The 15,345-nt window shown below is 39.6% G+C and overlaps 1 protein-coding gene across 1 annotated transcript in view; it reads right to left on the reverse strand.

Moving 5' to 3' along the window:
- Positions 1-15,345, reverse strand: part of NCKAP5 (NCK-associated protein 5) — a 191,655-nt gene that overhangs the window by 49,585 nt on the left and 126,725 nt on the right. The window contains exons 7-11 of the mRNA XM_010143987.1: positions 14,863-14,967; positions 11,596-11,787; positions 7,239-11,083; positions 6,364-6,541; positions 2,151-2,229 (exon numbers count right to left, since the gene is read on the reverse strand). Of these exons, the coding sequence (XP_010142289.1) occupies positions 2,151-2,229; positions 6,364-6,541; positions 7,239-11,083; positions 11,596-11,787; positions 14,863-14,967 (4,399 nt within the window). The remainder of the gene's footprint in view (positions 1-2,150; positions 2,230-6,363; positions 6,542-7,238; positions 11,084-11,595; positions 11,788-14,862; positions 14,968-15,345) is intronic.

The raw sequence follows: 15,345 nt of genomic DNA on the forward strand, positions 1-15,345 counted from the left end.
GACTGGTACATTCTGCATTAGGACTTGCTGTGCTAATGTTAATAAATTTACTCACACTTCTATTATTTCTACTGTGCCAATACTACCTATTGCACATAATGCCTCCCATCATCAAAGTTTCCTGACGTTACAACTAGATCCTCAAAGCAAACTCCTTGAGTTAGTCTAGATGGATTGACAAGGCAGAACAGGGATGGATGGAATCCTGTGTTGAGCCTTTAAGAGATGGCATTGTCAGGGAAAAGAAGATGCTTTTGCAATTGGTATAATTCAGATGAATTATAATCTGATATTATATGATTAATCTATATTATAATCTGATATACTTCAGATGAATTATATCAGATGAATCCATTCAGATGATGGAAAAGTCTTTGCACGAGCACTAGGAACGTCACGAGGGCAGCACTGCCTGGCATCTCTGTAGTACCACATACTGTGGACTTGTATAGCCTGGGCCACAGGCTGCCCTGTCACTTTATCCATGCCATCAGCCCCGAAAAAGGTGAAGAAAAAGGTCTTTTCTCTGCAAAAAAGGACTTTGGTGCACAGGAGTCCTGGATCTGCATTGATGACCTCTCCCAGCTAACTGAGGGCCTCATGAACTCAAGGCACAACTGAAGTCTGAGTTAGGGGAATGCCAACCAACCTGTTCCATAACCACTATGTCCTGTCAGAGAGTCAGATTTGGTGCCTGTGAGAGGAGCAAAACATTAACACCCCCCAAAGACCTCTGCATGACATATTACAGGGCCCAATAACAAAGTAATTTATCACAATATACAGCAATTAGGTCTCAGCCACAGCCACCAATCACGCTGCTGAACACCAAGGACGCGCTGAAGTCTTTTCAGTAAAAACCCTGTAAATAGCTGTTTAACCTTGTTCAGTATCCGGATAAAAAAAAAACATACCCAAACATTTCACATCAATTCAAAGAAAAGTTTTGAGGATTTTGGAGTGGGGGCAAAATAAGTATTTCAGTCTGACGCAAAATAATTCTGAATGATCTTAAGTGAGTTATTATCTTCTGGGCAATTTCTTGTAAAAGAAAAGAAGTCCTTTATTCATAGAGTGAGGAGCTTGTACTTCTCTTTTCAGGGATAGTGTCTACCCACTCACAGTATCCCCGCAGAGTCTTACACTGCATTGTTCGAAGTTCTTGTTATTTAGTTGTTGTGAGGGAGCCAAGTTATGACTAGGTTCTTAGAGAGGGAAGACTTTAGGGACCTCTTCTGCAAGTAGAGACAGGCAGAGTTCATTTGGCTGAATTTGGGAGGAAAAAGGATGTATGGGTCCATAAAGCATGCAAACATTTTCCTACTACTTCAGAGAGAAATGTGTTTCGGCATGATACCTCCGTTCAGCCCCACTTGCTGGGTTGACAGTACTAGTGAAATGGAAGAGCTTCTGGCTAGCAAAATCACTTCCCGTGTCCTGGCAACACCGAATCGGATTTTAACTGTTGCTGCAGCCTGTGCCCGCAAAGGGGTCTTGCTAAAAGAGAATATTTTTCGTTCAGTCAGTTCCTTACATTGGTGACATACTGTTCTAATACGAATCCCAGACTTCTGTTTTGTTCTCACTGCCTGTTAGATATTTTAACAGGTACTGAGGTCAAAAACGGGTACGTGCCAATCAAGAAACAGGGTGGAACGTGGTAGCCTCCTGAAAAGCATAGAGCAAAGGCAACTTATTTTCAACACAGCTTTAAGGTCTTCTGAACAGGCACCTGGTTTGCTCCTCCTTCTGGTTTTGTTTATTACAGTAATTATTCTGCTATTCGAAATTTTATTCTGAATTTTTCTAATTCAAGGCCAGATGACAGAGTTACATTACACCAGTATTATTTCCACTGAAAGTATCACGCACAACTATCTTTGAGTTAAGCCACTATATGTAACCCACTAGTTTTGTAGGCTGAAACGATCTTTCACAGCCAGATACCCAAGCTCTTCTGTCACGCATCGCACAGATACACAATTGGTAATCATCTTTTATATAGTTGGTAAAATCAGGCTATCAAGGGCTAAATGAATGCTAAAGCTGATATTAGGTGGGCAAAGAAAGAAAGAAATGAGAATTAAACATGCTTTTTCCCCCAAGAACTGAGACAGCAATAAAACCCAGTGTAAAATAGAATTTGGTACCTATCACATGACTCTGACTCATACTCCTTGTCATGGTGTCCTCCTCTTCTTCTTGCAGGTTTTCTGTGACTACTTTAGCCTGTATAAAAGTGAAGAACATCTGTGACTTTAAGTTGCTTCATGATAACTACAGAACATTTTTTCAGAAATAAACCAGAGTTAAGTTACAAGGCTGCTAAGAGTCCATTAAAAAAAAATTATGCTCTATTCTCCTGACCTCTTATTTGTTTCTCTCTAGAAATACCACGTTTCAGATTATTAATTCAAATTCACTCAATATATGATGTGGTATCTCTCTAATTCAGTTTGGAAACGCTGAACTTTGGTGGTTTTGTTTCTCCTCTGTTTAAGAGCATTTATTAGGTAAACAGAGACTAAAATTTCATTTAAAGATGCAGCGTGCTCTAAGAGCCTGTGTTATTCAAACCCTTAGATATTCTATTTTTCAGATGAAAGTACATTTTTGCTCTGTTCTTCTGTGCTCCTATTTCCCAAGCGTATATAAAACCAGAGTATCTTCCCAGCATACAGTGAAAACCCCCTCCATTACATGCCATCAGTGGCCATAATTCAGATCCAGAGACATATTTTTCTGCCGTGCTATATAAATCAAACAGGAATGAAGGGTGATGAGAGGAGGCAAACCAGCGCTGCAGAAAAACATTGTTCTACGTATCTCAGAGATCTTGAAGTATTTGTTAATCACTCTCTGCTGTTTTAAACTACTTCTAGCACATTCACAACAACGTTAAATACGTCCTGTAATCTACACCAGTAGAATTTATCATTACTTGCATGGCCTATCTTTCCTCACAGTATATATATACTGCTTGCCTGGCTTACACGAGGAGCCCCACTGACCGCTTGTGTCTAGCCTCGGTAAAATATGAAAGACTCGCTCCCTGAATTTATGAAAGTACATTTATAATCTCTTAATCCCAGAGATTTGATTACATCTTTTTTCTTCTGAGATGATGCTCTTCAGCCTATAGAAAATGGGGAGGAGAGTATGTGACCATTCGGCACTGAGTTACGGTTAGCACAATTTCTCATGTTTACAGACCGCACGGCGGTCCGTGGCTGGCTGCTGCTGTGACTTCTCACAATATTAGGATAGATCTCAGGGTTTTCCCCAGACACACAGACTGCAGACAGACAGTGCTATACAAAACTTCTGGTGTCTTGATTTTGGTGCCACCCTTCCACCTCACAAAGTAAAGCCCACGGCTTTTCTAAATTACACCGGGCTGTAATAAAATCACAAGGATGAAACGAAGCAGTGCAGCACAAAAATGATTGTATTGCACCTTAAGCTCCAGTCAAGGGCATGAAAAAGTATCGGAGAATGTGGAATATCTTGGTGTGGGCTAAAGGATTATGTATTTCTGTTGGCTGGCCTTTAGAGCAAAGAGCTTTTTTGATGAACACTAACGGGAAGCGTACCCCTCTGAAGGTGAATGCATAAGGCTGCCATTGGTGGAACATTGCTTTTTCCATAAATTCAGTGGCATTCAAGCAATAACATTCTTTGCATGAACAGAAATCAGAGGTAATTGGTGCATATGTTATGGCATAATAGTGCCCCAAGTCTTTACCTGGCACAGCACAAGAAAAAAGATATAATCATCAAAAATTCAATAGGCTTTAAAGGAAAAACTTGCTAGAAAATTAATGTTAAAAGAATGTTACAGCCAGGATTTAAAGCAGTATATATATATATATATACACACACATACAAAAAATATATATAAATAAAAAAATATATATACAACATGCGGTTTTGAAATCCAGCAGCTTTCTCACTGAACTCATATGACTGCACTTTGCATTGTTCAAAAAAGTAAAAGAAATCTTAGTTTAGGGCTTTACAAAAGATTTATGTTGTTTTCTCCAAAAGCATTAATTTTGTCTTTCTACAAGCAAAAAACCACACAACAGGCCATTCCGCTGCATGAAACTGTTTTGAGTCACAGCTGTCTCCCAGTCCTTTGCAATCTGCTTCAAAGTAAGCAGACACCAAAGAGAAACTGGAAATGATAGTAATAAGACGCATGAACTTTGAATTTAAAGACTTTCCACTCTTTATGTTGAAGAAGGTTGGAGGACAAGATGCCATATCACATACTGTGAAATCTTCAGGTATTTCTCGTTCATACATTAACATTCAGGACTGTACACATGTTTTTAATCTCATTATTCTAGATGTCCTCAGTCTTCTGGCACCAAATATTTCTCTCAGGAATTAGGCACCACAAAAGTTACATATAATGCAACTTAACCTTCAAAAACAATAAAAAAACTACTTTGATGCCCAGTGGAGAAAAGACTGTATGGTATAGGACAGGAAATGCCTATTCCCCATGACTAACCTGTCCTTAAAAACTAAACAGTATCATCAGCATTTCTCCATTATTTATGTATATTAAGGACAATCTTTGTAGTTCCCTGATAAAACCAAGTGTGTCTCTTGAAGATACACTTAAAAGTCCCAAGTGACTGTCATTGCTGCCTTTAGAAAGACTTCACAATATGACAGACACAGGGCACAGCAAATTACTGCAGTATTAGAAAATAACAAGTTCGAAAGAAATTGTAGAAGCAATGTGTAGAGTTTTTGTACTTCTGTACAGTGAAGATATACCCTCAGCTGTCAGGACCGTATTAAATGGGGCATAGTTAAACTGAGTGGCTCTGATAAGGGGCTCTGCTCTGCTATCAAAGTTCTAGATCAGCTGGATTGAATTTCCTGCATATTGCACATTTCCAGACTTTCATTCTCTCTTTCCTCTCAGTGACACTACAAGGACAGCCTTAGATATGCTTATAATTTGTGGTTTTTATAATGCAGGAGACATCTACATTTTCACAGAAGAGATGATACCACAGGAGTCAGGAGGAAAAAGTTTTCCAAGACATTCATTCAGGGAACATATTCCCTGTAAGTTTTAAAAAATGACCTTGCAGATGTTCTTAGGAGAGACGTCTGAATTAAAGTGAAAAACGTTTGCCTGAAGTTGAAACCATGTGTGAGATACTTTAGTCTTAAGCATCCTGAACATCAGTCCTAAGCTGAACATCAGTACTAAGCCAGAAGTTTTTCCAGTTCCTATTTTTGAAATCTTTTCTCCCTTGAAATACATCCCAAAGAATTTGTATTTCAAATTCTCTCAGACAAAACAGTTGCATGTGTTTCTCTTTCTCCTATAAAATGCCAATAACTCACTTTTATCAGAACAACAAAAGTAATAACCTCACCTTCACATTCAGTATTGTATTTGGCACAAGTTTTCAGACTACTTTGTGAAAATTGTGATTATGGTTAATAATAATCATAACAATACGGCCAAGACAGCTATCAGGAATAAGGATGCTCATTGAGTTAAAGCATCTCTGTTCTCCTGGTGCTTGGACTTTAAAACATCACGGGAAGGGCCCTTGCTAGGCAAGAAATGGCACACTGAATCCTAAGGTTAATTACTAGAAGCTTCACAAGGAAGGGCACCCATTCACTCTGACTTTAGGCTACAGTTCTAGACTCTGTGCGTGCACTGCTCGATGTTGAAAAGTGAGTGACTCACATAACCTTTCAAGAACTGGAATCCAGCAGCTAACAGAATATGAAATTATTTTTCTTCTAAACTGCAGCATTCCTACTCTGGACAAATTGAAGTATCGGGTACAGTCAGTATCTTACTGAAGCATAAAACTAACTGCAGGGCATTAACAGGGAGCTTTTCCATGGTACAGCAAGAAACATGGGTCAAAGGTATGTTTCCACTTTTGAAAGACTCCCAAAAGTGGTCCAATACTTTACCTTTTCCTCACAAGCAGTGCACTTTTCAGGCTTAGCAATTTCTATAATGTTCAGAGGAATGTTCAACACTGGCATGTAATTATCAGGGAAAGGGGAAAAATGAAAAAAAAAGAAAATGGTCCTATTATCTCAATCTACTACAGTAGATTATAGCATTGTTTTGCATGTATCTCCACTGGAACTGAATCGCCAGCAGAAGGAGTAGGATCTTCATGACTAGCTGCATAAACTGGCCTCCAGTCAAGCTACCAACTTTGTATTAATTCATGTTTCTCTAGCTACACAAAATCTTTCTATCATATGTAAACAGTTATCCTGATGGTCTGTACTGGCAATAGGGAACACATCCAGAATTAAAAAGAAGGTAATAATGTTTTCATGGACACATGAAGCACTTACCAGGGTCTGATACTGCATCTCCATATCAGCTTTCGTGTTGCTGTTTTTCTTGTGGTTTCCTTGAGAGCTGATAGAGTTGCCGTGAAGAGAGGAGCCCTGGGAGCTGCCCTTCGACACACTCCTGTAGGAAACATTATTTGATCCACTTTCTGTCTGCTGAGCTGCTTTCTTATCAACTCTGCAGGTAGAGAGTGATTCCTCTGATAAATTACATTGCCCTTCTTCAATCACTCTACTTTTCCATTCCTTTAATGTTGAAAGTAACCTCTCTGTATCTTTCTGTCTCTAGACCTTTGAGTGATAAATGTTTCTAACTAGCCTTGATCAAATCTGTCACTTGCAATTTCAGGTAGTATATCAATTTAGTCTTTCACAGGTAATGATTTATATTATATTTTGGACTGCTGTGGGGCAAACCTGAAAACACAGTACTGCACTTGCTAAGTTCTTCTGTGACTGAAGTTGTGGCAGCTAGAAATGTAATTAATTCTGACTAGTTAACAAATAACGTGTTTGCTGGTTACAATACATGAAGATGGAGTGCGTTAAAACATGAACCTAATTATTCTCTATCTTTACACACCATCTGCCTAGATTCTTGATTTCTGGAATCATTTGAATTTCTGTCAGCTTGGATGTAACCTGCCATTCTTTAATTTCAAAGGCCATTGGCTTGGTTAATAAAGTAATATGAACAAAATTATCATCTCGTTATTAGTGTTTTTTCCTGTAGAGGTTACAGTCCTGACAATGTACGTACTGACTGATTCTCTGCATTCTTAGTCTAAAAGGAACATACACTGAACTTAGCATCTGGGCATCTGTAAAGCTACAGCGTACAACAGCACATCCCGAATTGTCTCCCAGAGATTTACCTGTTTAAAAGCTCTTTCATAAAACTGTCTTTCGGTGAGTACGGAGCTGTGGTGGAACCTTTGACGTGTTCACACTCAATCTCAACGGGCGTGTCGCGTGAAGGTTTCATAATTTTGCTCTCCATGACATCAGCTAAAATGTCACCATTGTCGGTTTTCCTGTTGATGTCATTTTCTATTTCACAGTGTTGTTCAATTCTCTTTTTTTCTTTTCTTCTCTCTAATTTTGCCTGCTTAATTCCAAATCCTGAAACTTTCACATCTTTTTTTTCTACCTTTGTTTTAGGAACATCAGTTTTCCTGCTGCTCAGTGCTGGGAGCTTACTCTTTCGAAAGCCAAACCAACTAGCTATAGAGGGCCCCGTCTTTTGTTTAGTCTCTGCAGTGGGAGATTTGGTTTGTCCTTGGCCCTTTTGCATATTTTCTTGGATGCATAACATGACTTTCTCCTCTATTGTGTGTTGTGAAGCTGGTGAACTCAAAACGTTGGCAACCTTCTCAGAGGCTTCTGCTAACTTTGAAGACATTTGCTGTCTTTGTGACTTTGTTGCTTCCAGTTTATGAGGACACTTTATTCCATCCAAGTTTTGAAATGATGAAATTTGTTTGGAAGATACAGTAGCTGACGTTTCAAACTCCAACTCTGCTGGCAAAACACTTTTTTTACTTAGAGCCTCACGTTTAAAACTTCCAGTGCTTTTCTCACTCTGGACACACAGACTGCATGCATCCTTCTGAGAAAATGGTTTGTTCCCATCACATTTTGAAGTGTTGTGAAACAAGTCTACTTTTGAAGATGATCTGAAGGGCAGTTTGCTTGGGCTGCCATGGTGGCTATTGCAACTACTCGTATTTCCAAGAGAACCTTGCCTAGAATAAGAATTTTCTGTGGTTTTAGCAGCACACGAAGGCATCTCTGGTGTCACTGCTGACCCAGGAATGGCCCTGATTTGAAGTCCTTCCATGGCTGAGTTCTGCCTTGTTAGAGAATTTCCTCTATCAAAAGTGTTTGTAATAATCTGAGTCCGTACTTTTCCGGGCCCCTCTGTCACAGCGGCAGATGGCTTTTCCCCTGTATGAATGCTAAAACTCTGGCTACGCGCTTTTGCTCCATTCATGCCCAGAGCTGGCTTCAAGTGTGACTTGTTGCTAGAAGAAACAGATCTCTTAACTAATTTGTTTTCTAATCCATCTACTCTGTCTACCACCAAGTTGGAGCTTTCATGTGAATGAGGTGATGCTGGACCCATACTAAGCCCCACCGTAAAGTTATTTTTTACTTCAGCATCAGATGTAGAGTCTTTTAATTCAGCATCTGTTGCACCTCTAGTGCTTATACTTAAAGATTCGTTTTGCTTGTACTTACTTGAACTCACATTACTTTTGGAAGCTGCATTTATACTGTCTTTCTCCTGCTTTCCTGGTACAGTAGAGCTCTTTCGGAGAAGTTGGGGAGATTTGACAAATAATTTCAGTCCCACAGGGAGACGGGTTTTCGTTCCTTTCTCATTAGAGTTTTGGGTAGCATGTGCAGTGTCACTACCATGAAACAGTGTTGACATCGGAGAATTGTTTACCTGAGATAGTAAAGGCTCACTTGTGCTTGTTGTATGACATTGAGGAGTTGCAGAGAGAATGTTTGGCATCTTTTGTGGCTGATCCGCCCCACTGTCAATGGAACCATCTCTTTTGCTGGAATATGTGTTTTGTGAAGAAGTTGTTTCTAATGATGGACAACCTAGAGAAAAGGACCTGGCTGTTTGAAAATCTGTGTTGGAGAATTCATGACTCCTGTGGAGACCCAGCTGATCAGGGCTTTTTGGGCAGACTTGCTTTGTGGAAACTTTGGAAAGTCCTTGGCATGCACTGTGGGGTTGCTGAGTTATGCATTTATTTTGCATAATTGCTTCTGCATTTTCCTGAAGGTAAGATAATTCAATTTTGGCCCCAGAAGATACATTTTTTGCTTGCATTTCATGATGAGATTGATTATGAAAGCCAGAGTTCACCGTTCCTTTTAATGGTGATGATTTCAGTATATTTTTTGCTGTTTCACTGGGACCAGCTCCTCCCAACTTTACTGCTGCAGGTGGTGAATGTGCGTAATTAGGCCGAATCAACAGGGATGTTGACCTGCCTGGAGGAAGCGGTGGGGACGGAGATCGGGCTTCTACAGATGCTAAATCACAGTGAAAGTCTCTGGTTGGAGGTTCTCCATAGTCACTGGGCTCTATAAGGTGCTGAGGCAATGCTGGACTCTGACTCTTTGGATACTTTGACCCGTCACCTCTGCCTGGACGTTTCAAGCCAGACAGGAGGTGGGCAGGGGGCTTTGGAACCTGGAGGTCGACTTTTGAGTCAAAACTACGAGGTGGACTTTGTGCCTTTTTGAATCTCGAAAGCTTCACAGGTGGCAAAGCAGGTGATTTTTCAAGGGTTGCAGGACCCACTGGTTGAGCTACAGGTGTCTCCTTGCTCTCTATCATCGCAGTTTTTTGTGGAGAAAGTTTACCTCTGCTGGGTATTTTAGTCAGGTTTGGCTTTTGATCGATTCCTGCATGCGCAGTGGAGCTTGAACTGGCCTTGTATGATACATCATACACTGGCTTCACTAGTTTTTGTCGTGGAGTATTTTGCAGGGTCACTCTTCCACAGCGTGAAGATTCACTGCAGGTCATGGGGACAACTGCATTTTTATGCCCTGTGTTATCTTCAAGATTCTGTTTCTCAGTTTCATTTTCAGGTCCTTCTAAAGCAGTGTAGTTTCCAGCATTGGTTCCTCTCTGCAAATCAGTTATTCCCTGAGGTATAAGTTCAGTATATTCTGCACCAGACCTGCTTTGTGGCTGGTTGATTGAAATTTCATTTCTTGTTACAGTGACAACTCCAGTTTGATGTGAGCTGAATTCAATAGGCTCACCATCCTCAGCATCAAATATTACAGTAATACACTCTTCAGAAGAGGTCTTTTTTATAACCTTTTGTTGTTTAATGAAATTACCTGTCTTTGGTCTAATGTCTGAGTGAGCAGATAACTGTTTTTCCTCTTTGTTAGCAGATACAAACTGAGAATTCTCCGTGACTTGAAGCATGTCAGAGGTCTTTGTGTACTTCTCAGTAAAAGGAGTTGCTAATATATCTGATGGACTTTTCTCATCACTGCTTTCTATGTGCAATTCATCCAAGATTTCATTGTCATCAGTATCTGAAAGCTGAAAATTAAGGTCCTTCCAGCCTGCATTAGCATGGCTTTGATTTAACTGTATCTCAGGCAGCTTTGCTCTGGTGCACGATTTTACCTCTGCCTGAAATCCACTGACAAAATTAGTTAATTTTTCAGGTCTTTCCTCTGAATTAAAACACGAACTTCTTTCTAGGAAATGTTTCCTATCAGGATCCCAGTCAAAGAGACTGTCAGAAACACTGTGAGTTAGTTTATTACAATAGGTCCTGCAGTCTTTGCTTGGTACTTCCTGCAGCAACAGTAGGGATGAAGAGTCGTCATCTGCATCATCATGTGAATCTGAATCGTAAGAGAAAGTTTTGTTATGTTCTATGCAAATACTTCCTATTTCCATTGGCTTACAATGAGTCTGTTCATTATGGCTGCCACATTTAACTCCAGGGGAATAAATTCCTTCATTAGAGTTCATGCAATCTTTGTAGCCCCATTTTGATATTACTGAAGGTGATTCAAGTAATATTTTTTGCTTCTGTAATTTCTTCAGCCCTTCTAAGATATGGTTTTCCTTGATACGAGTTGGAGGTAGATCATCTGCAGGACTTGAGAGGTTGCTTGGGAGCGAAGAACCAATGCTTATTCTTTTATCCCAGCTCACAGATGACTGTTAAAACAAAAGAGACCTCACATATTACTCCTAAGTCCTGTTAATAAAAAGTGTTACCATTTGAGTAAAGAGGTTTAGGAGCTGCATAGGGCATTACATTTCATCCACTGCTATTAATAGCAACGTTCTTTTTTAATAAAGGATTTCATAGTGGCATGGAGGCTGCAGTGCATTTAAAACCTGTAAGAAGAACAATATGAATGGAAGGATTAAGATAAAGAAGAAGAACAATTTGGATTGTGAAAGACAGAATAAATGTCAGAATAAATTGAGGAAACTGTGAACAAATTGGAGTGATAAAGGAATTGTTAAAAAAAAATAAAAGGGGTGAGAGTGAGAAGGAGGGAGACATTGGGGACGGAACCCTTACTGAAGTTAGTGGTAACTCTTTTAAAACATAAAAGAGAGAAGAAAGTGAGGAAAAAAAAGATCTGAAACAGGCAGCTTTGAAATTAATCTTGTTTCAGATGAATTTAAACTAATAACTGAAGAAAATTAATTTGATTTACCCTTTTGCTGAAAGTCTTTCCATCATTCCAAGTGTAGGAAGAACCACTGGAATATTCACTGCAAGCACTTGAGAGGGAGAGCTCACTGCTGCTGCAGCTGCTCCGGGGATACAGGTGGCTCGGACCTGTCATATTTAATTGACTCTGGCATTTTATGACAGGTATACTGGATTTCACATTCTGCTGGCATTCCTAAAATATGAGAATAGAAATATCTTACGGGTGGAAAAAGATCACATAACTTCCCCTTCATTAAGAAGCACAAAGAAAAAGCAAGTAAGCCACTTACACCTTCCTGTTACGCTGTTAGCATCTTAATACAGAGAACTAAATTAAAAATCGCTAACAGTTTCATTTGTTGGGGGACAAATCCACAATCCTCCACGTTTTCTTCTTTATTCTCAAATAAGCGTTCTTCTCTTCTTTTGCTAAAGAGAGTTCTGAGTCTATTTGAATTATGCGTTGTACATAAGCAGAGTGCTCCAGTAAGATACAGGAAACGAAGTTGTAAGAATACAAGTACATCTTGACAACTGCATTATAGCTCTACTATGTAACAGATGAGGCTGTACGCCCTGGACAAGGTAAATTAATTTAGTATCCCAACCAGAATGTCCACTGAGAATGGAATCTCTCCATTACAGTCTAATTTTGGTTTCCTATCTGGTTCAAAGCTTTGTCTAAGAAACTCTCTGACGTAGGACAATCCATCTTTGTGTCGCTCGCAGACAGCTGAAGCCTCTTGCTTATGCAATTTATTGACACTTTATGGCTGCCTTTAGTACTTGTGTAGTTATCGCCCCTCTCCAAACGCAATTTCAGCTGACTGTGACTAAGTGCCAGCTTTGAGTAAGAGAGTAATGAAGAGCAGATAGCACTTTAGGTTAAATATTAAACCTTTGTAGGAGTATCTAGGATGCCTTTAATTTGTTTTCAAACTAATACTCCTGTGCCTAGCAGTTTTAGAGCTTCTTTAACGTTAAGTGTCTGCACCGTTCTGTTATGCTATTCTCCGGTTTCCTTACAGAATCAGATATCTTTTTAATTACCAGGAACACCAGACAGAGTGACATGTCTCTCTTCCAGAAAACTTTGCTTTGGATTTCATTAAGGCAAGCTCAAACAATATTTATTGATCTTTGTACGCAGATATACCCCAAATTACTTTTGCTTAGATTAAAATTTCACCTTTTACATTCAGGAAGATACTAGAAATCTAAAGTCATTGAATCCACAAAATAATTATCAAAACTGTATATGCAAATCTCCGGCAAAATGCTCAGCTTGCAGGCACTTCTAACACACTAACATGTTTGTTGGCCGTTTGCTAATTTCTTCCATTTATTCCCCCATGTCCTCACATTTATTACTATTAGGGTTGAACCTTTTCTCAGTCAAATGGGAGAGAGCAGAATTCTTACTGCTGAGGAGTTCATCAGTACCACTGTTCATTGCTCAGCTGACATAATAACGTTCTGTTTTTGACAAACCTAACTACAGGGCAAATCATTATTCTCTGTCACGGGCAAAACCTATGAATGGGAAAATCATTTAGAGGTAGCAAGAGCACTTTTCACCTCTGGGAGTTATTGGTACATGCTCTCCTAGGAAGTCAGATGGATGCAGGAGGAATGGCCTTTAAATCCACTGGCTCTGGGAAGAATATATTTTTCAGCATCAGAGGCAGGCTGATGCCTGTGTTTTTGGCTCTGAAACAGACGTTCTTGCTTTGTTGAGACAAATTACTCTTTATTTCTGACACGGTGGTTCCCACAGGAGACCCCCTCTCATCGCTTCCTCAGCTATGATGGTGTCATTCCCTGTAAGGCTGACTGCATAGAGGCCAACGGCAGCATCTGGCTCATTCTGGCTTTTTCGTTGTCTTTCAGCTGCGGCACTGGGAAAACACGTTGTGCCACATTTCTGCCCTTTATACGAGGCTACGTCCTATAGTGTTTAAGGGAAGGGTGCCCATAAAATCCGGTAGAAGAGGAGATCACAGCACGCTAACAAGCACTGCCCTCCCTCCCTGCCATCTCCAGCTAGTCTGAGAGCCTTTCCCTTCCCTCACTTCACTTCCCTTGCACCCAAAGAGAGGAGAAAGGCATTTGCTCCCACCAATTTAGCAATGGGCAAAATGCAGACATCTAAGCAAAGCAAAAGAACAGAATATTACTGTAATCATCTTTATTGTTTAAGAGATGAGAAAATGTGCAAAAATACCACACCATCACAGATTCTGAAGTAGGATATCTACACAGGTTATAGACTGCATTCAGATCACTAAAGAGAGAGTGGAATTTTCTCCTGCAATTTGCCTTTATTCTCCAAATTATCCGAGAAAGTATTTTGCATAGATGTTTATGACACATTAATTAAATAAAGTTAACTTGCATATGGGTCTATTAACTGACATGGCGAAATTTTAATTTTTTTGTAATCATGACTCTTAAGTCATTACCTTTAATGACACTGGAGTAAAAAAGTCTGAGTGTAGTACTAAAATTTAAACACATAACTTTTGCTAGAAATGAGAGAGAATTGAAAGATTCAGACTATTAAAGACACAAAACTCTGTATAAGTAAAACCTAACCTGAAGGCTCAATTACATGTAAAGCAAAGGGTCGTGAGCATTTTCATGAACTTTTGAAGCAATGCCTTTTCATTACAGTGCGTACTGCAAAGGAGATCCCATTTTTGTTGACACTACTACACTTCAAGATCAAAGGCACACACGGGTTCAATGTTCTGTTCTTGTCCTCTTTGTTTCCCTCTATCCTTATGTGGCTTTTGTTTTTTAAGCTACTTTTCTCTTTGACAATGAAACATGAAAGCCACACTGGCTAACGTTTTGCCAAATAAGCACAAAGCTAACCCCATCTGAAAAAAAGATGCAGAGCACATGAATTTTTAAAAGTTCATACATAATATATCATAAAAGTAGGATGAATAATACGGTGTATGGGCTTTAATAAAAAGCTCCTTGACCATTTCTCAGAGATTCTGAGATGTAATCAATATCCAAAAAGGTATGTTGGGGACATTGCTAAGATTTACGCTTTTTTGCACAGCGTGACACTATCTGCTTACTATATCAACTGAGGACACGATATTGAATTTCAGAGAACAGAAGGAAGAAGTATTGTTATCTGCCTTAACGGTGTTTCAATTCAGAGGTCAGCTTTATGGCTCATGCCTGACGTGAGACTTCAGAGGTGAAAAGGAGGGTTTCAAAAGAGGGGTGCAAGGACAGCACAAAAACTCACGTGAATCTGAGCATCAGCAGTTCGAGACTGCATCGGGCTTCTGTTTCTCTCTGCTTCTGAAAGCAAATCCCCAGATGAGAGGTCTAAGATGCGTGAATGGAGTTTCTGGGGGGGCAGAAGGGAGAAAAGCATAAGCATTTGTCAAATACGCAGCAGATCAGCATTTTTAGAATTCCAAACTCTGCTGTTAAATTCCAAGGGAAATGAAGACCCTGAGGTAAAAGAGGATTTGTTCTAATTTGAAATGTTGCTCTTTGTGCTTACTTTGTCCAAGACTTCCTGTCTGCAGAACACATCATTCTTCATCCAAAACAAACTCTACTTTTTCTTCCAGTCACTCCTTTGCAACTTATCATTACTTCACACGCAACAATGACAAATGAACACGAGTCCCACAGTTATCCATAGAGTTTGACAGGTTTCAGGAAAAAGCATAAAAATGAACTACAAAATTAACATTCATAAATCAATCAACATGTTAAT

Source organism: Buceros rhinoceros, unplaced genomic scaffold (genome assembly GCF_000710305.1).
Source record: "Buceros rhinoceros silvestris isolate BGI_N320 unplaced genomic scaffold, ASM71030v1 scaffold389, whole genome shotgun sequence".
Taxonomy (NCBI): Eukaryota; Metazoa; Chordata; class Aves; order Bucerotiformes; family Bucerotidae; genus Buceros; species Buceros rhinoceros.